This window comes from Misgurnus anguillicaudatus, chromosome 25 (assembly GCF_027580225.2).
Source record: "Misgurnus anguillicaudatus chromosome 25, ASM2758022v2, whole genome shotgun sequence".
Lineage (NCBI taxonomy): Eukaryota > Metazoa > Chordata > Actinopteri > Cypriniformes > Cobitidae > Misgurnus > Misgurnus anguillicaudatus.
Genome location: NC_073361.2, coordinates 13,843,203 through 13,864,052, shown reverse-complemented (window position 1 = coordinate 13,864,052; position 20,850 = coordinate 13,843,203). Strand labels below are relative to the sequence as shown.

At 40.1% G+C, this 20,850-nt stretch overlaps 2 protein-coding genes and 1 long non-coding RNA gene across 8 annotated transcripts in view; all 3 read right to left on the bottom strand.

The window, feature by feature from the left end:
* Nucleotides 1-9,358, bottom strand: part of lztfl1 (leucine zipper transcription factor-like 1) — a 42,262-nt gene extending 32,904 nt beyond the window's left edge. For 2 of the 3 annotated variants that reach the window (XM_055181433.2, XM_055181434.2), the window contains exons 1-3: nt 9,114-9,356; nt 8,236-8,360; nt 1,228-1,422 (exon numbers count right to left, since the gene is read on the bottom strand). In XM_055181433.2, the coding sequence (XP_055037408.1) occupies nt 1,228-1,422; nt 8,236-8,360; nt 9,114-9,116 (323 nt within the window). In that variant the 5' untranslated portion in view covers nt 9,117-9,356. Of the gene's footprint in view, nt 1-1,227; nt 1,423-8,235; nt 8,361-9,113 lie in introns of all 3 variants that reach the window. The other variant, XM_055181435.2, reaches the window with a different exon arrangement.
* LOC141362109 (uncharacterized) lies at nt 3,399-7,169 on the bottom strand. 3 transcript variants are annotated; one of them, XR_012368079.1, is made up of 4 exons: nt 6,856-7,169; nt 6,231-6,425; nt 5,994-6,076; nt 3,399-4,350 (listed from the first exon to the last, which is right to left on the bottom strand). It is a non-coding gene; the product is annotated as an uncharacterized lncRNA (long non-coding RNA). The 3 variants fall into 3 exon arrangements; XR_012368078.1 differs by lacking the exon at nt 6,231-6,425 and having other exon boundaries at nt 6,856-7,092; XR_012368077.1 differs by lacking the exons at nt 6,231-6,425; nt 6,856-7,169 and having other exon boundaries at nt 5,994-6,224.
* Nucleotides 9,359-13,230: 3,872 nt separating the features above from the next.
* Nucleotides 13,231-20,047, bottom strand: LOC129426611 (uncharacterized). Of its 2 annotated transcripts, XM_055183024.2 has the most exons (3): nt 17,025-20,047; nt 15,585-15,728; nt 13,231-14,626 (listed from the first exon to the last, which is right to left on the bottom strand). In XM_055183024.2, exon 1 carries the CDS (start codon nt 19,052-19,054, stop codon nt 18,512-18,514), a length of 543 nt encoding a protein of 180 aa, XP_055038999.2. In that variant the 5' UTR covers nt 19,055-20,047; the 3' UTR covers nt 13,231-14,626; nt 15,585-15,728; nt 17,025-18,511. The 2 variants fall into 2 exon arrangements, with proteins under 2 accessions (XP_055038999.2, XP_073720041.1); XM_073863940.1 differs by lacking the exon at nt 13,231-14,626 and having other exon boundaries at nt 15,252-15,728.
* Nucleotides 20,048-20,850: the final 803 nt, after the last annotated feature.

The following is a 20,850-nucleotide window of genomic DNA, read 5'->3' as shown; positions in this document are numbered from 1 at the left end:
ATGGAATATTTTTGTAGGCTAACCCGGAAGTCAGCGGGACATGAGTTCCTTCGCAATAAAGCTCATTCATTTTTCCCATAGACTTTTGGAATATCACAAAAAGAGCTCTGTGTTTACCAAAAGTTTATGACACTTACAAGTTAGTCTTCACAGGTGAATTCAACTTTTATGAATTTTGAAGTAAAATTTGGCGTTTATATTCCTAAATAACGCGTTTAGACTTTAATATTCATAAATTTTGTATTCATCTGTGAAGATTAACTTGGACTTAACGTATTGTCTTCAACTTTTGTTGAACACAGAGCTTATTTTTTGCCATAATCCAAAAGTATATGTGAAAAATTAATGGACTTTTTGGCAAAGGAACCCATGTCCCTCTAACTTTCGGGGTAAGCCTACAAAAATATCCCATCCCTGCGGCACTCTATTTACGGCATGAATTAACATCACTAAACAAAGAAGCAATTGGATTATGCAACGGCAGCCATATTGTGCCAGAATGCCCACAATACACCAGTTTTATTGGTGGAGAGGAGATATACAGGGTTCCCACACCTTAGTTAACTTCAAATTCAAGGACCTTTCAAGGACTTTCCAGGTGCAATACCCTCAAATTCAAGGACTAAATGTGGGGACACAATTCAAGTGAGAGCAAGGTTACATCGTGTTACCTTTTAAGAAACATTGTTACAGTTCCTTTTGAGGGAACTCGAGCTGTGTCACTGCGGAAGTGTATCGCTATCTGAAATATTACCAAACACGGCATACAGGGACGTAGGAAGTACGGCAAGGTAGACGCAGCATCTCATTCCCTTCTCAGGGAACAACAGTTACATACGTAACCTGAGACGTTTTCATGTGTCAAACACAACTATGCAAAAAAGCATTTTGGTATGAATCAACATTCGCATACAGAATATATAAGCATTTAAAGTGAACAGTTTAGCACGTCTAGAATTTTTATGATATTATCCTACACTACACATGGAATAACATGGATTTTTTTCCAGAAAACTTCTTGCATAAAATAGATTCAAGCACTTTCAATGACCTGTATCTATGTACGTATATTTTCAAAACTTCACAGGGCCTTGAATTTTTTTCCCCAGATTCACAAACTTTCAAGGATTTTAGGGACCCGAGGGATCCCTGGATATAGCCAATCAGTTAATATGGAGATGATTAGTAGCCTGTTTCACCCCTTCCTCATGCCTGTTTCCTTCTCACCTGTTCTCCAGTTCAGAGATGTCCGTCTGCAGTCGCAGGTAAAACTTCTCAGCCTGGGAAAACAGCTGTCGCAACAGCAGCACGTTGGTGTGAGCTGTGTTTATGAGTTCCATTTCCACTTCTCCACGTACCAGCACCTGCAGTCCATCCAACATTTCAGCCACCTCATCCACTGTATACGTCTCTTCTACAAGCCTTTAACATGAGCGGTATACAGGAAAAAACATAAAGGACAAAAACTATTTAAACTGATAGCATAATGTGTTTTATAAAGCGGGCAGTACTCCTTCATTCTCCACTGTAGCTACGTACTGATTTATGAAAATAAACACCACAATCTACAATCATATTTTTATTTTCAACAATTGCACAATAAATGGCGATATTTAGATACATGTCAATAAACATCCAGATCTTTAACTCTTTCCCCGCCATTGACAAGTTATCTAATCAATTAAGAGAAAATGGTTCCCTGCCAATGGCGCTTCCCTGTTTTAACGGTAATCCATATTTCCTCTATTACCCACTAGGTGGCGCTCTTACACAACTTATAAAAACCTGAAGCATCCACTCAACAGTAAGAACTCTGTGTATGTTTTGACCATCACTCTGAATCTAATCTCTAACAAAAGTCATTTACAAAAACGCAATTATTATTACATTTGTTCTTTTTAAGAAACCTACCCATATTTGAAAGGTTATAAAAAGAGAACAAATGAAGATAGAATTTTTTTTAAAGTCTGTTCAGTCTGTTCTTTCATTTGAAATATTGTATGTTTATATATTTAAAGAATACATTTTTTTGGAAGGCATTAAACTTTTGTGAAAATCATAAAAATGCTGGCAATTAAAAAAAGGTTGGCGGGGAAAGAGTTAAGCATGCTTCCTACCATATTTGATCCACACTTAAACAGCTGCATGATATAAATGTTAATGTATAAATTAGATGAATGTTAATTTATGACAATAAATCATATTTTCATTGTGTCTTTGCTGCATCTGTGCGCATAGGAATCACTCCGTTGCAGCCACACTTGATTCTGAGGAACTACTTTGTTAGGGGAAAAGTAATATTGGTACCTAAATAATTATTTTATTTTATGCATCTTATTTGGTGTGTTTAATTTTATGAAACCCTGCTATGCATATGATGTAAGTTTTATAAAAGCAATAAGTCCCGTGAAGCAGTGGTGTTACAGCGCATTTTATGGGGTTTTAACAACGCCCCTTAGCTGTTATAAAATGTACTGTAACCCACTGCTTCTTTAAAGGGACACTCCACTTGTTTTTTTAAAATATGCTCATTTTCCAGCTCCCCTGGAGTTAAACACTTGATATTAACCATTTCAGAATCCATTCAGCTGATCTCCGGGTCTGGTGGTACCACTTTTAGCATAGCTTAGCATAATCCATTGAATCTGATTAGACCATTAGCATCGCGCTAAAAAAAAATTACTTGATGTTGCGTAATATCATTGTGCCTGCTGCATTATGGCAGTAAAGTCCTTGATTATTACACCGCAATGAGAGTATAGTCCCTAGCCATATCGACCTACAAAATTGCAACTTTTAATTGCCTTTCAGTCTTAGTACACGATGTAACTACAATAGAGTCAAGTTTTAAATAGGAAAATATCAAACCCAGCAAACATAAGGTCAGCGGTCCACCGGCGGACCACCGGCGGCAAAGTTGGCGGTCCACTGGCGGATGCCGTCAGCGGCTCGCCGGAGTTTTGCCCATCGTTTTTCCAGCGGACCACCAGCGGCAGCCGCTACTTTTTCGACGGAGGTCCGCTGTCGGACCGCTGCCACAGATAACATAAGGCCAGCGGACCAGCGGCGGTCCACCGGCGGATGCCGCCAGCGGCTCGCCGTAGTTTTGCCCATCGTTTTTCCAGCGGACCACCAGCGGCAGCCGCAGAAGTCGGAGGTCCGCTGTTGGACCGCTGCCCCAGCTAACACAAGGCCAGCGGACGAGCGGCGGTCCCCCGGCGGATGCCGCCAGTGGCTCGCCGGAGTTTTACCCATCGTTTTTACAGCGGACCACCAGCGGCAGCTGCAAAGGTCCGCTGGTTTATACCGGTAATGGTTGCTAGCTGCCCACGGTCGCTCCGTGGTTCATAATTGTTTAATCACGCTAACCAAATGTCTTTCAACACAATAATAAACAATTTACATCAGCAACTGCAAATTTATTATTGTCAGTAAACAGAATAAATATTCAAATGCATATACATTTATCACATGCATTAAAACCAACATGACTTCCAAATAAAAACAACCAGTTTACACCTTTCTGTACCCATGCAAAGTTATCCATGATTTTACCATCATTTGCAGTAACACATGGTAAATATAAAATCAACAATAGTTTCACAACAATAATAAAGAATAAACATTCTCTTACAACAGCGTAGGCTTATAGTACTACATTTTAGTAACCACAAACTTTACCATGATTTAAAAATATATGGTTACCATGGTTTCACTGCAGCATTACTATAATACTACTATACTGTCCAACAAAGCCAAAGCGCAGTAACTATGCATTTGGTCAAAATTGAGGTGAAGGTTGAAATGGGCTTTGTGAGATCTGTTGTCTTGTGACAAAGTCTCCTGGTTTAATTTTGTCCCATCAGAGAAATGTGTTTGCCAAAATTGCAGTAACAAGTTTGACCCGCTGGTGTAAAACACTTTAAGAACTTTTTTCTCGGTTTTAGTGTTAGCGTAGTTACTGCACTTAGAAGAAGAAACTTTTTCAACCCACTTTGTGTTGTTACAATGTCTGTAATATGTACATTAACAATATTTGGATGATGCAAAACATCATTTTGGCAGAGTATTGTGGACAAATAAATGGAAATAAATCAGTAAAATTAGCTAAAGAATATTTTTTCAAATATAAACATATATTGTATTTGTAACAATATTAAGTGGGTTGAAAATCTGTAGGGTTGCGCTTTGGTGCAGTAATTACAATATGTTACATTTGGCAGTTGTGTATGTCCATCTATAGATGCCATCATATAATGTCTTTGTGAGTGTTTACGTCATCTGAAGTCTTCACAAGTGAGGCTGGATCCAAACAGAGCCGTAAGCTCTAGTTATCTCATGATGTGTATCCTGATGGACAAAAACAGAAAAGCAAAATGAGAAGGATTAGGATTGCTGCTGTTCATATTATTTCACGCAAAAGCTCATTTGCGCATTTTATTATTTAATTACTGAAGAACAAGGTCATAAGAATTTAGGAGTAAAATGTGAAAAAGCCTTGCCTTTTTATTGTATTTTATTAAAGAGCAATTATGGTCCGACTCATGATTTTACATTTACTTTGGTGTGTAAGTATGTATAAGTACATGTTAACGATATGCGTAAACAATGATTAACAATGACTTTGTATTGCGTGTGGCTGCCTGAACCTCCATGTCTTTTCTGGCTTATAACAAATACCACAACAATGCCTAAAAGCTGCTGTGTGACAGGGTGTGGAGCTAACATAGCCTGGCTCCGCCCTCCTACGTGCTTCCACTTAATTTTCATTTCGCTTCAGTACAATGTCTGGGACTGCTGTGTAGAGTGTTGTTTTCTCCTGCAAAAATCTGCAGGACCAATCAGCGAACAGAGGTCGTGCGTCAGTTTGAGTTGTTATTCAGTAATGGCAGCGGAGAAAGACGTGAGAAAAGCTATTCAGTCCGTTGTTGCAAAACTGCCGAATATACAGAAGTTAAAGCCGGAGCAAGAACAATGTTTGCTAAGTTTTGTTGGTCTGATCATTCAAACTTGTTGTTTCCAGCCGGTTTTGGCGCATGACATATGTCACGACCACACGTTAACAATTGCCTATGGCAGATCCTGAGTGACTATGGGCAGATCCAGTAGTTTTAAACTTCAACAGAAGACCCTCCTTAACGGAAGTAACACCCTGCAATGGAGCGTGGCCAGACTCCCTGTACAAATGAAATGAATGTACGAGAGTCTGGTTGGACCAGGCTTGAACTAACAAGCCAAAAACTCAGAAATAAGATTTTATAAGCTGTTGACACAAAAAAAAAAACTAGCGTTTCAAAGACACAAAACTGGATACAGGCAACTTGTCATAGTACTACTATAATTAGAACTATGCCCAGTTGCCCACTGTAGGGAAACATAATCAGCGATCCACTTTTGTCTCCTTAAAGGCTGAGTTTTATAGCTTGGTACTAAAAACTTATTTCTGGGTTTTTCAGCGTGTTAGCTGTAGACTCTGTCACGCAGCAGCTTTCAGGCATTGTTTTGTTTTTTGGTTATAAGCCAGAAATGCAATATAAAGTAAATGGAGATGGTTGGATAGTTTTCCCCCGGTGGGCGTGGTTTTCAAATAATGCGCTGTCTGTATAATTGCTCCCGCTTTTACTCATAGCCTACAAATATACTCCTGTCAGCATTTCATTGTGACCGAATCTTTCAAACAGGAGCGTCACATTTCTGGCTGACGTCAGACATATTCAGGCCAATCACAACGTACATATTAGCTGGCCAATCAGGGACACAGCGCATTTCAGATCGATGAGTTCTGTACAAAATCAATGCGTTTGAGGAAGGGAGGAAATCTAAAGCTATAAAAATGTATGTGTTTTTAACTGTACACCACGCAAACACATTGCATATTATACCAAATACACAAAATAACATTGTTTTTTACCAATGAAATTGGATGCACTTTATAAATAAACCACAACCTTAAACCTGTAAACAGCAATGTATTAGTTTAAGGTTGTACTTACTAGTTATGAGATTCATAGCACCTTAGAGATGTTTTCTGACAGGTCTGCTTTGACTCTGCTGCAGGGATATCAGCAAGGAAAATCTACAAACATAACATGCAATTTGTCACAAAGGAATCATTATTGATGAAAAGGATGTAAAACACAGAAAAGAAAATTAAAGTATACAAAATATAACAGAATCTATGTTTTAAGGTTTACTTGTTCATTTAATATTGCTCATATGGTGCCACTCACGTTTGGATGTTAAAACCTTCCTGGAATAACTGCTATAAACGCAGAAAAATGACAAGATGCATGGTAATATGTTGTGGAAAAAGTGAGTTAATATGCTCTCAACCTGCCTGAGTTTACGTCTCTGTCTGTGTCTCTCTTTAGAAAATTTTGAAATCTTCAGCTTTTCTTCTATTATAGAGGTTATTTTGGTCACTCCTAAAATAAAAGAACAACTTTTTTGTATATATATGTTTACGATAAAACATGTGTTTGTACTTGTTTCACCAAATACTCACGCTATATGAAAGTTTTTTCACCGTTTAACTGTGCAGTACATTGCATATTTTAGGCTAAACAGAGTAACGTTAGCCTAAGTTACTTCCAATAATGCATTGACAACCTGAACAAAGCTATCACATCATCTCATCAACACACGAAGTTGCTTTTTAAAAAGCCAAAACTTAATAAACAATGCAAAAGCTATAGTCACCCTAACATTATCACTTTTGAAAAGCGTCCACATGCTATCAGACTTTCTCCAAGACAAAAAACATTTCTATGAAGTAAATATTCAACACACGCGTTTCTGTTACGTGTCAATAATAGTTTTGTGTATTATTTGTGTATTTTGAGGGACTAAACTTACCTGAAAACAGTAAAGAAACCCGTGAAAGAGGAGCTTCGTCAGTCCGACCTCATGGTAATCCGATTCCGAATTGAGAAAGAAGGCTGTTCGACTTCCTGCCTGCGGCCCCGCTAGAACTGACAGACGGATGACGTTAAAGTGCCGCGAGAGCGAGACAAAATTACACTTCGTATGAGTTCTCGAATCGTTCTCGCGGTACTTTGACGTCATACAGCTGTCGGTTCTTGCAGCGCCGCATGAAGTCGAACAAGCCAAAAAGGGCACGTGTTCGGCGCGCACAGCACACCCGTCATGGCAAATTCACACATTGACATAATCACTACAACAATTTAAAATCTCCTCAAATGATTATGAAATCACAAACTCGTTTTGTTGTCTATAAATGTCCAAATTACCACACCTGCACGTGGACTATATTGCATTAAACACTATCTCTCATTTTTTTTTCTATCCTTAAAATTCTTTTAAACTGAAATATAAAAAAAATATGTATGCATTTCGTTAAATAAGCCCTATATGCAGTCTCATATTGTTTTTCATGTATTTTCTTAAGATTTTTATAATTCTTAGTTTCAGTAACCTAGCAGTTTGCCACTGGTGTACGTGGTCCAGCAGGGGCAAGCCGCTGGTTGCTTGCCACCCAAGAAACGCCGGGAGACAGACAGCTTTTTTACGTTGGTCGGTTTGCCGAAGGTGCCCCGACGGTGGTCCGACCGCGTCAAGCCGCTGACTTTGTGCCACCCAAAAACCGTCGGCAGACCGCCAGGTCATTGTTTGCTGGGGCGGTTTGCCACTGGTGTACCACCGGTGGTCCAACAGGGGCAAGCCGCTGGTGGCTTGCCACCCAAGAAACGCCGGCAGACCGACAGCTTTTTTACGTTGGTCGGTTTGCCGAAGGTGCCCCGACGGTGGTCCGACCGCGTCAAGCCGCTGACTTCGTGCCACCCAAAAAACGCCGGCGGACCGCCAGGTCATTATTTGCTGGGGCGGTTTGCCACTGGTGTACCACCGGTGGTCCAGCAGGGGCAAGCCGCTGGTGGCTTGCCACCCAAGAAACACCGGCAGACCGACAGCTTTTTTACGTTGGTCGGTTTGCCGAAGGTGCCCCGACGGTGGTCCGACCGCGTCAAGCCGCTGACTTCGTGCCGCCCAAAAACCGCCGGCGGACCGCCAGGTCATTGTTTGCTGGGAAACTATTTGCTTATTTTTGAGCGTGATGCTAATTATCCAATCAGATTCAACGGACCACGCCAAGCCATGCCGAAAGCGGCACCACCAGACCCGGAGATCGACCGAATGGACTCCAAAACTGCAAAAAAAATGTGGAGTGTTCCTTTAATAATTACATGAAAGGGAATGGCCGTTTCTTAAGAATGATACCTGCTGTCCTTCAGGTCTTGGAAACAGGAGTCGATTGTCTTCAGTCTCAGTGCCTGTTTAGAGCGGGCAAAACGCATGTAGTTGATCACCTCATTCTGATGGTGCTCATTAAACCCAAAATTAGCCTGTGGGCGAGAAGACATACTTGTACATTCAATAATTACTAGCATTCACAAAAGCATCTAAAAACTTAAAGCAGACAAACGGCGCCCTCTCTAGGTCAACAGACGCATTGTACAAAACTAACTAAGTAAAAAATCTTTTTAAAAGCAGGTTTGACTCAAAGTATGGCTTTCATAATGGTTTATAGATGTATACATGTATAAAATGATATAAAAAGTTTGATTGAAATGATTGAAAGAATTTTGATTAGATTTTTCAAAAGTATGTAACGGTTAGCTATTTTTTTCAGGAACGTAAATATTTAATGTTTACTGTTTTGTGACTCTGATTAATACTAATTAATCTGTTTAATAATACATCAGATAAAAAGTGTACTGATTATATACATCAGTAATGTCATTAAAGGGTAATAAAACAGTTTGATATAGCCCTAATACTCTATTGAACAATTTAACTGACTTTCTGAACGCCTTATAATGTTATATTGCTTAAAGCCTATGCATTGCTAATGAAACAACCGATTAAAATTATGTAATATTAAAATCGTATGCAGACAGGCATTGGTATTAATGGCCTGACAACCTTGCAACCTTTACTCACTTTCCTTCTCTGAGCTGCATAATTTAGTGACCAGACAGAGTTTAAGGCTCATAAATAAAGCATTTGCTTGAAATCTGTTTAGCTTTAATCATGCAAACAGGTGATTTTCTAGTTTTCTCTCAGATCAGCTAATGTTAGCTGGCTAAGCTACTTACCATTACAGCAGCAGAAGGATGATGCGGATGAGAGTTTTGTCGTGACGAGTTGAAAAACAAATGCTTCAGAATGAAATATACGGTGTTAACATAAGGCTTGAGTATCAGAAGGAACTATAATAAAAACAGATGTTCACGACTGGATAACTGTAATGAAAGCTAGCGGGAGGAGAGCCGTGTTATGCTTTTGGTTGCGCTTGGAAACGGAACAGCGTCACTGCGTTACTAACCACCACATTGAAGAGAGACAAAAGACGGTAGAGGGCGCTCTGAACACGCATCATCAACGGGGTATGCATAAATTATAAAAATATAAAAATATTTTTTTTTAACAAAATAAAAACAAACTTGCTATCATACACACACAGATATTAAACAAACAACAGAAATAATAAAAGTAACAATACAAAAATATCCTGCTAATCGATAAAGCCTTGGAACGTCTTTTCAAAGTAATTTTAAATCAACAAAACATTTCATTTGATTTATTATTTTTATTATGATTTTTTAAATCTTTGCTTCTGGATTAATTTAACATACAAATTAAGATTTATTGGTTTAATAATAGAAAGCGCTAAGGCATTGTCATGTGGAACACATTGACCAATCATTAGGCTTGTTCGAGTTTATGTGGCGCCGCAAGAATCGACAGCAAGATGACGTCAAAGTCCCGCGAGAGCAATTCGCTATATCATACGGAGAAGTTTGCTTTTAAATCTCTCTCGCGGAATTTCGACGTCATCCTGCTGTCGGTTCTTGTGGCGCCGCATGAAGTCGAACAAGCCTATGTTGGGCCAGTTTACTTACGTCTGTACCGTTCAAATGACCATAAATTATAAGGAAAATGTACTTTTATTATTATTGTTATTTTGAATATTCGTGAATATGTTAAATTGTGGCTTTGTCCCATAGAAAAAGACTTATTAGCACGTTAAAACGTGCTGACAATTGCTCATGTCTGTGTTTACTATACACAATGAAAGGTGTTTTGGGCAAAAGACAAAAAAGCACAAGCACGTACTTCTATTTGGACTAGAGTATTCAAAAAATGAGATAGGCGTACATCATTTGGCCAACAGACTCTGTCATATTACTGTCAGTGTTTATATCTAGGACACGGATGTTTGATTGCTGAAGGCTATGGTCATTATTTCTTTAAGCAAAAACATGTCAAACAAAACAATAATCATTAATACACCTATGTATTTTTTGTTTCACCAAATATAATTCTGACTTTTGGAGCCATCATGTAGGCTAAGCCTAAGTGTCCCATCAACTCTTCGTGAACTTAAGAAATCATAGACTCAAAAGAAAAGACTTGTCTGTGAATTAAGGAGTCCAAGAATATGGTCAATGTCCACTTTAGTTTTGCTTCCATACTAAAAAGCATGAAAACCCAGCATTTATTTCTCCTATAGTGGGTTACTAACTTAATTTGGATAACAGGCAGCACATGCTAGGCCCCTTGGATCAGATGCTTCATAACGTGACTACTTTCATTACTGTCTCATTTCACATCACTCTTCTTCATGTCGACAAGTCGTGGACAGCAAGATGTTTCCCCTTTATCTTCAGTCACGGTAAGTTCATAAGGCTAGAAAAAGAATTTGTTAAGAGAATCAAAGCAGCAAATGAAAGGCAATGTAATTTAGGTTAAACAATGTCAAAAATAGTAGGCTAATGTTAAATAAAAAAGTAAATTAAACGTCACAATTTTCTCATATATATTTACTATAAAAAATCCTGGTTGCCTTTTAATAATCAGCTTGAATTTACAGGTCATTTCAGCTTTTTTTATTTTGACTAGTGATGAGTTGCTTGAACCTAATAGAGCTAAAATAACTTAAATAAACTAATTAATTATATTTTTAAGTAACTGCAACTCCTTGCTAGTCAAAATAAAAAATAGTAAGTTGAAATAACTTATAAATAAAAATAAATATATAGGTTATGTATTCTGGATAAATGTTGACAGCACAATTGTTTGAAGACTTTCTTAGAATATCTTATATGCTGTTTCTATAACCAGAAAAGGCAAATATTTGGCATTTTGTAGACAGGCACCAATGTCTCTTTTAAGAAGTTAACATCACACATTTGCAGGTCATGAACATGCATGTGCTGCTATAATTGGATAATGAGTCAGCGTGACAGGCCAAGTAAGCAGATTAAAATTTGTCTGTTGTAGACACTGTCAACTTCATCAGAATAAGGCAAATATTGCAGTAGATGCTCTCCTTGGAACAGATCCTGGTTTAAAATGAACCATTAGGGCAGTGGATCTCTAACTGTGGACAGAACATTAAAAAACAAATAATGAGTAATTTGGGACACAGGGTCCGCAAATAATACCATAAAACAAATAGGCATCATTTTGTACAAATATAAAATTCAGGTTAACAGTCATAACCGAACAAACAAAGTCACATTTGTATTTATTTAGAATTTATTTAAAAAATATAAAACTATGTTTAATTCAGCAAGTTTGAACAGTAAACTAAACACCAATTACAAATATCACACACGTATCATCTCAACTAAACACCCATAGGATTGGATCCCCTGGCAACTAACTCCTCTTTAGCACAATGATATATATTATGCATGTGAAAAAGAAGATAATTGGCCTGGTCTATCCAGAGTGCAACATCATTAGTCACTGAATATTTAATCGTAATAGCTTACATTGATGTATTTTGGCAAACACTTTTATCTAAACAATGCAACTTACAGTGCATTGCAAGGTATATGCCTATTTTCTATTAGTGTACAGTATGTGTTCGCTACATCCAACCCATGACCTTTTGCGCTGCTACGCAATGCTCTAACACTGAGCTATACAGAAGCCATACAGGACCCCTATAGCAGAGATGATTGAATCTCTTCAGAATCTAAAAATGATTCTGATTGGTTACAAATAAACATAGATAAACACAAAGTTTACAAACTAGGTATATGTGAACTACATAATTATGTTCCTGAAAGGACAATGTCCTGTAGCCACAAAGTGACACAGATGGGTCACAGCTTAGTCACATGTGGTTCCTCATATTTTCTATATAAAATCCTGTAAAAATGTGTTAAGAGCACAGAAAGGGGCATCTCTTTCAAGTTTGTAAGCTGACAACACCCAACAATATTAAGGCCTTAACTGTCACACCATATAGATATGAAACTTGAATTCAAAGTGATGAACAAAGTGAGGTTTGGAATAAACTTTTTATCACTTTAAAACTGTAACATAATCAAATGAAACTTTAGACAGGCTATATGAAATCTGTGTCTTGTGCTATAGGCCAATTGAGCTATATTTTTAGTAACATAAAACTTAATTCATATTTAACAGTACCACTCAAAACAATATTTAGGCCTAATTCATAAGATTTATGTATTTTGATTACATACTTTTAATCTAAAAAACAAACAAATACACTTTATGTAAGCAATAAGGTACGAGAGGCTGTGCTGTATCGTGAATAAGTAACGGCTGAAGGGCGTTGTTAGGCATGACGCGAAGCGGATTTATAAAACGGTTACCACACAATATTAAAGTAAAAAAAATAATAGTGCAACTTTCATGAAGTTAAATCAATAAAAGCATTCCTTCCGCTAGAAAAAATAGTCCCTGACTGCGAACAACAACATGAAAGCTCAAATAAAAACAACAAACTGTTCTCAGACTTTGTCTCATATGTTTATGTGTTGCTAAGGGTGTTGCTAAGGGCGCAGTGATATTAAATAGAACCGTTGGGTGAAGCGGTCATAGCAGTGTTTTATCGTGAATAAAGCACACCTATTGACCAATGAGAATCAAGGATTGGAACTAACCGTTTTATAAATGATAGATATATGTAAATGAAACCAGTAAAATTTATGTAATAGTTTTACTTAATCCAATTTGTTTTAAATGCATTAAAAATTGGATTATGTATTCTTTATTAATAAACCCAATTCACTTAAAATGCATTACATTTAGGTATCTTACTAATAAACAATTTATACATTTGTATATATTCCTCCCCCATTCACCCTAAATCACAATATGCTATAACAAAATAACACACAAAAGACCACTTGGTTTTACATTTTATCAATTTATTTAATACTTCAAGGCATTACTCATAAGGCAGCAAAAAAGAGCAGCTAGCAACTAGCACGACAGCCATGGCTTATACACCCCGTATTGTGTGCAAAAATAAATAAATAAGTGTGTTTCAGACATTTTAGCCACAATCAACCTCATCCCACAAATAAGAGCAAACATTTTAACAGGCTGCAGAAATACAAAAAACTCTGTAAAACTTGAGGTAGACATAAATCAGTGACAACAACATTACTTTAACATTTTCAAAAATCTTAATAATAATTTAGAATGATTGGGTGATGAGAAAAAAATGGCACATGGCTTAGTGTTTTGAGTGGCTGTGTGCCATTAACAATTTTCATGCATCTTTAAATTACATGTTAGATATACATCAATTACATTATCCAAAAACTTTTCAACTTTTAAAATTGTTAAAGGAGTATTCCAATTTAATAAAACAAAAATCCTGATAATTCTCTCACCCCATATGTTTATGTTTTACTTTGTTCAGTCAAGAAGAAATAAAGTTTGAGTTAAACATTCCAGGATTTTTCTCGATTTCGGACTTTACTTGACCTCAAGTTTACAGTTTCAATGCAGATTTAAAAGGGCTCTAAATGATCCCAAATAAGGCATAAGGGTCTTATTTAGCTAAACGATTGTCATTTTCAAAAAGAAAAAGAAAAGAGGACTTTTAAATCACAACGTTTTGCACTAGCTGTGTGACACGCTAGCATGACATAATTGAAACTACCGCTCCAGTGTTTACAAGCGAGCAGAAAGAGGAGCGTTCAGATGTTGTTGTATGTGGAATGATACTAATTAATGTCTTTGGGTCCGTTTATTATTTAAAATGGTCCACAAATGTGTGTTTCACATTTGTGATGTGTAACCATTCGATGTTATTACGTAGTACACTGTAAAAAGTTAAGCATGAATGGGCAAAAATCATGGTATGGGGATGTTTTTCATACTACATGTTGGGGCCTATCGGGAACATGGATCAGTTTGAATACATAAGAATACTTGAAGAGATTATGTTCCCCTTTCAACACAATACTGTAGTTTTCTTGGCCTTTAGATCGGAGTAGTAAGATGTCAGAAGAAAGAAAATGTAGATAAAAGATTTAAGTCACAGCAAAGACAGAGACCAGGTAGAAATGGAAACACTGAGGTGTGTTTTAGTAATGAGTTTCACGCTCCTCCTTTTGGATCTTGCAGAAATGCCACCGTTCAAGTACCGTAGTCCTGTAAATCCTGTTCACAGTCTGGTCACTATAGGGCAGAAGCTGCTTCGGTGACTGTCAGCCATAAAAGTTCACTTAGGCAACCTCAGGGTTCCTTTACCTAGCAAGAACTGCAGAACTCTGTCCACCAGCAGGGCGGCAACAAAATCCAAAACCAAGACCTTGGCTATTATTAACTTAAACTGTAAAGGAAAAGAGAAAGAATATAAAAATACAACAAATTAAGTGTAAAAAGCCATTTTTGTATACTAGCGATTAAAGGCATTTATTTTGCATATTAACTCAGTATTTCAAGAACTGGATTAATGCATATCAGTTTTGTATGATTATTTCAAAGGTACCTATATGGCATACTATGTCCGTGTCCAAAAAAGCCCCCTATATAAATAGCTCACCATTTTGTAGTGCTGTCCAAAATTATAGTGGACAATTCCATAATGCACCAAAATAATAAGTGTACAACTCAGCGGCTACACTACAAAAAATGACTTTCTTACTTAATATTTTTGTCTTGTTTTCAGTAGAAATATCTAAAAATTCTTAAATTAAAGTGCTTTTTCTAGATGAGCAAATAGACCTAAGAAATAAAGTCTAGCTTATTGACAAAAAATATACAATACAATTAAATTTAAACCTAAAACAAGCAAAATTATCTGCCAATGGGGTGAGAAAAAAAATCTAAAAATAAGTTCTTAATTTAAGCAAAATTCTCTAACCCCATTGGCGGATCATTTTGCTTGTTTTAAGCACAAATTCACTTAGATAGTATATTTTATGTTAAAAATTTGATTTTTTTTCTTAGGTCATTTTGCTCATCAAGAAAATACATCTTGATTTAAGAATTTTTTGATCTTTCTACTGAAACAAGACCAAAATACTAAATAGTATTTAAGTCATTTTTTGCAGTGTAGGTGCATGCCAAGTGAACTCCCACGTTTTGACACAAGATAGTGCCTAATGTAGGGAATAGTGAATGAGGGCATAGGGGTCTATTTCAGGCACAGCCTATGTCTAGTAAATTAAAATATGCATTTATACATGTTCTTTGCTCTCTAATGAGAACTATTTTGTAGTATTTCCTAAAACTGGCATACTGGTGACACAATTTGTAAGTGTTGGATAGTATACTGAATATAATACCTCAGTTGGAATGTCTATCCAGGCAAATTGCTCATTGAATTCAGGTGATGACCCCGACAACAGCCCAACTATGGCAAGCCCTGATAAACTGATGCTCCATAGCAGGGGCCGATTCTCTCGGAGAGACTCCATGAAGGGATGGCCCTGAGGAAATAGTTTGTTAAAATAACTTATTTAGACATTTAAAAAAAACACTTCACTTAGACACTAAGCTACGATGCAGGAAATAATTTCAGTAAATAACTTAAAGCTTTTGCACAAAGCTATTGAATCAAGACGACTTAAGAGGACTCAAAACAACATACTGAATATCTCTTTGTAGGGGCCGTACTTACTAATTATGTAATTGTTATAAATTTGTACATTTAAAATTCATTTTGTTATAATTTTTATGTTCTTTATTTTTGTAAGTATGTACGTATAAAAAGCCAGGGATACACTGCACGATTTTTGGCTGTCCCAGACGAAAGATTACTATTGTGAAACAATCGTGGTGATTTCTGTGATCGTGGCTCTTCGTCTGTGGTTCTATGTCGTACAGTGAGAGCGGTTCAAAGACAGTTTTCCCGGTCTTTCGTCCAAGACAGTGTCAGAAATTCAGCATGATCAACGCACAGTGTGTTCACTGCTACGATCTGCGTACCGGTTTTCGTTTACCACTAGTGCATGCTGGAGAACTTGTGCTAACGTGTGTCGCAGCCGTCAAAGTCTCCAATTCAATAGGTGTCATGATCGTACAGTCTACAGCAGGGTTCCCCAAATCTTACCCTAAAGGGCCGGAGCACTGCAGAGTTTAGCGCCAACTCTGATCAAACACACCTGAGCAAGCTAATCAATGACCACTAAAAAATCACAGGTGGGTAATTTTATTAGGGTTGGACCTAAACTCTGTAGTGCTCCGGCTCTCCAGGGTAAGATTTGGGGAACCCTGGTCTACATGCTTTTCGTACCCAAGTTTAAATGATCCACGTCGCACACTGTGATAAGGTAGGATGAAATAAATTATGCAATGTATGCTTAAAGGGAAAGAGAGTTTGAAGGATGTGACACCCCTGACAGGATGGGGCGCTGGTGCATGAGCATACAGTCGTTGTTGTACTAAAGAAAATATTATGGGTTTGGAACAACACAAGCGCTCCGTCCGAAATCGCACTAAACAGGTACGGTGAAGTGAGAAGTAAGTCCGATTTGATAGTATTTGGACAACAGCAGGCGAAATTACCTGCATGACTTACTACTTCTGGCTAAATTTTTAAGTGTGCGTTCATTGGACAATTAACTATCCCGTAAGGCAACATGAGCTGGGATGGCACCAAATAATAAAGTGAATACAATAAAATAAAATAAAAAATGAAACAATTTAGGAACCAAAAAATGTATTCCTCATTATTTAAAGGGATAGTTCAGCCAAAAATTAAAATAATGTCATTAATGAATCACCCTCATGTTGTTCCAAACTTGTAAGACCTCCGTTCGTAAGACAGGTGCGGGACGCAGGTGTAGGAAATCACGAAGATGAAGCACCCGGGTGACAGACGCGCATGAGCATAGCTGTAAAACATAAACACAATGAAAACACAGAAACAGAGCAGCCGATCAAACCGACGTCATAACATTTACCTTCACTTACCTCGCACCTTTTTTTACCTTCACTTTCCTCGCACCTTTTTTGCCTTCACTTATCTTTTACTACTTACCTTTTGTCGTGAGTAAAAAATGCTCTGGCTTGGCAGGCATGACGTGAGCAGGCTCTTGGTTTGCAGGCATGACGTGAGCACGCTCTTGGTCTTGGTTGGCAGGCATGACGGGAGCAGGCTCTTGGTTGACAGGCATGACATGAGCAGGCTCTTGGTTGGCAGGCATGAGGTGAGCAGGCTCTTGGTTAGCAGGCATGACGTGAGCAGGCTTTTGGTTGACAGGCCTGACGTGAGCAGACTCTTGGGTGGCAAGCATGACGTGGGCAGGCTCTTGGTTGGCAGGCAGGACGTGAGCAGGCTTGTGGGTGACAGGCATGACATGAGCAGGCTCTTGGTTGGCAGGCATGAGGTGAGCAGGCTCTTGGTTAGCAGGCATGACTTGAGCAAGACTCGTGGTTGGCAAGCATGACGTGGGCAGGCTCTTGGTTGGCAGGCATGATGTGAGCTGGCTCTTGGTTGGCAGACATGACGTGGGCAGGGTCTTGGTTGACAGGCATGACGTGAGCAGGCTTGTGGTTGACATGCATGACGTGAGCAGGCTCTTGGTTTGCAGGAATGAGATGAGCAGGTTCTTGGTTTGCAGGCATGATGTGAGCAGGCTCTTGGTTGACAGGCATGAGATGAGCAGGCTCTTGGTTGGCAGGCATGATGTGAACAGGCTCTTGGTTGGCAGGCACTTTTTCCACTTACCTCCTTTTCACTTACCTTTTTCCACTTGGTTGGCAGACATGAGGTGAGCAGGCTGTTGGTTGGCAGGCATGAGGTGAGCAGGCTCTTGGTTGACAGGCATGACATGAGCAGGCTTGTGGTTGACAGGCATGACATGAGCAGGCTCTTGGTTGGCAGGCATGATGTGAGCAGGCTCTTGGTTGGCAGGCATGACGTAAGCAGGCTCCTGGTCGGCAGGCATAACGTGTGCAGGCTCTTGGCTGGCAGGCATGACATGAGCAGGCTCTTGGTTGGCACGCATGACGTGAGCAGGCTTGTCGTTGACATGCATGACGTGAGCAGGCTCGAGGTTGGCAGGCATGACGTGAGTAAGCTCTTGGTTTGCAGGAATGAGGTGAGCAGGTTCTTGGTTGGCAGGCATGATGTGAGCAGGCTCTTGGTTGGCAGGCATGATGTGAGCAGGCTCTTGGTTGGCAGGCATGATGTGAGCAGGCTCTTGGTTGGCAGGCATGATGTGAGCAGGCTCTTGGTTGGCAGGCACTTTTTCCACTTACCTGCTTTTCACTTACCTTTTTCCACTTGGTTGGCAGACATGAGGTGAGCAGGCTGTTGGTTGGCAGGCATGAGGTGAGCAGGCTCTTGGTTGACAGGCATGACATGAGCAGGCTCTTGGTTGGCAGGCATGATGTGAGCAGGCTCTTGGTTGGCAGGCATGACTTGAGCAGGCTCTTGGTTGGCAGGCATGAGGTGAGCAGGCTCTTGGTCGGCAGGCATAACGTGTGCAGGCTCTTGGTTGGCAGGCGTAAGGTGAGCAGGCTCTTGGCTGGCAGGCATGACATGAGCAGGCTCTTGGTTGGCATGCATGACGTGAGCAGGCTTGTCGTTGACATGCATGACGTGAGCAGGCTCGAGGTTGGCAGGCATGACGTGAGCAGGCTCTTGGTTTGCAGGAATGAGGTGAGAAGGTTCTTGGTTGGCAGGCATGATGTGAGCAGGCTCTTGGTTGGCAGGCATGACGTGAGCAGGTTCTTGGTTGACAGGCATGATGTGAGCAGGCTCTTGGTTGGCAGGCATGACGTGAGCAGACTCTTGGTTGGCAGGCATGATGTGAGCAGGCTCTTGGTTGGCAGGCACTTTTTCCACTTACCTGCTTTTCACTTACCTTTTTCCACTTGATTGGCAGACATGACGTGAGCAGGCTCTTGGTCGGCAGGCATAACGTGTGCAGGCTCTTGGTTGGCAGGCGTAAGGTGAGCAGGCTCTTGGCTGGCAGGCATGACCTGAGCAGGCTCTTGGTTGGCATGCATGACGTGAGCAGGCTTGTCGTTGACATGCATGACGTGAGCAGGCTCGAGGTTGGCAGGCATGACGTGAGCAGGCTCTTGGTTTGCAGGAATGAGGTGAGAAGGTTCGTGGTTGGCAGGCCTGATGTGAGCAGGCTCGTGGTTGGCAGGCATGACGTGAGCAGGTTCTTGGTTGGCAGGCATGATGTGAGCAGGCTCTTGGTTGGCAGGCATGACGTGAGCAGACTCTTGGTTGGCAGGCATGATGTGAGCAGGCTCTTGGTTGGCAGGCAGTTTTTCCACTTACCTGCTTTTCACTTACCTTTTTCCACTTGCTTGGCACACATGACGTGAGCAGGCTCTTGGTCGGCAGGCATAACGTGTGCAGGCTCTTGGTTGGCAGGCGTAAGGTGAGCAGGCTCTTGGCTGGCAGGCATGACATGAGCAGGCTCTTGGTTGGCATGCATGACGTGAGCAGGCTTGTCGTTGACATGCATGACGTGAGCAGGCTCGAGGTTGGCAGGCATGACGTGAGCAGGCTCTTGGTTTGCAGGAATGAGGTGAGAAGGTTCTTGGTTGGCAGGCATGATGTGAGCAGGCTCTTGGTTGGCAGGCATGACGTGAGCAGACTCTTGGTTGGCAGGCATGATGTGTGCAGGCTCTTGGTTGGCAGGCACTTTTTCCACTTACCTGCTTTTCACTTACCTTTTTCCACTTGATTGGCAGACATGACGTGAGCAGGCTGTTGGTTGACAGGCATGAGGTGAGCAGGCTCTTGGTTGACAGGCATGACATGAGCAGGCTCTTGGTTGGCAGGCATGATGTGAGCAGGCTCTTGGTTGGCAGGCAAGACTAGAGCTGGCTCTTGGTTTGCAGGCATGAGGTGAGGGCGCTCTTTGTCGGCAGTCATTACGTGTGCTCTTCCTAGGTTGGCAGGCCTGAGGTGAGCAGGCTCTTGGCTGGCAGGCATGACATGAGCAGGCTTGTTGTTGACATGCATGACGTGAGCAGGCTCGAGGTTGGCAGGCATGACGTGAGCAGGCTCTTGGTTTGCAGGAATGAGGTGAGAAGGTTCTTGGTTGGCAGGCATGATGTGAGCAGGCTCTTGGTTGGCAGGCATGACGTGAGCAGGTTCTTGGTTGGCAGGCATGATGTGAGCAGGCTCTTGGTTGGCAGGCATGACGTGAGCAGACTCTTGGTTGGCAGGCATGATGTGAGCAGGCTCTTGGTTGGCAGGCACTTTTTCCACTTACCTGCTTTTCACTTACCTTTTTCCATTTGATTGGCAGACGTGACGTGAGCAGGCTGTTGGTTGGCAGGGATTTTTTTTCCACTTACCTTTTTTTCACTTATTTTTTACCTTCACTTACCTTTTTTTACTTACCCTTTTTCCACTTACCTTTTTTACCAACCAAGAGCCTGCCAACCAAGAGACTTTTTTAACTTATCTTTTACCTTTTTTACCTTCACTTACCTTTTACCACTTACCTTTTTTCACTTACCTTTTTTCACTTTTTCACTTTTTTATTACCTTCACTTACCTCGCACCTTTTTTACATTCACTTACCTCACACCTTTTTGTTTATTTTGTTACATTAACTTACCTCGCACCTTTTT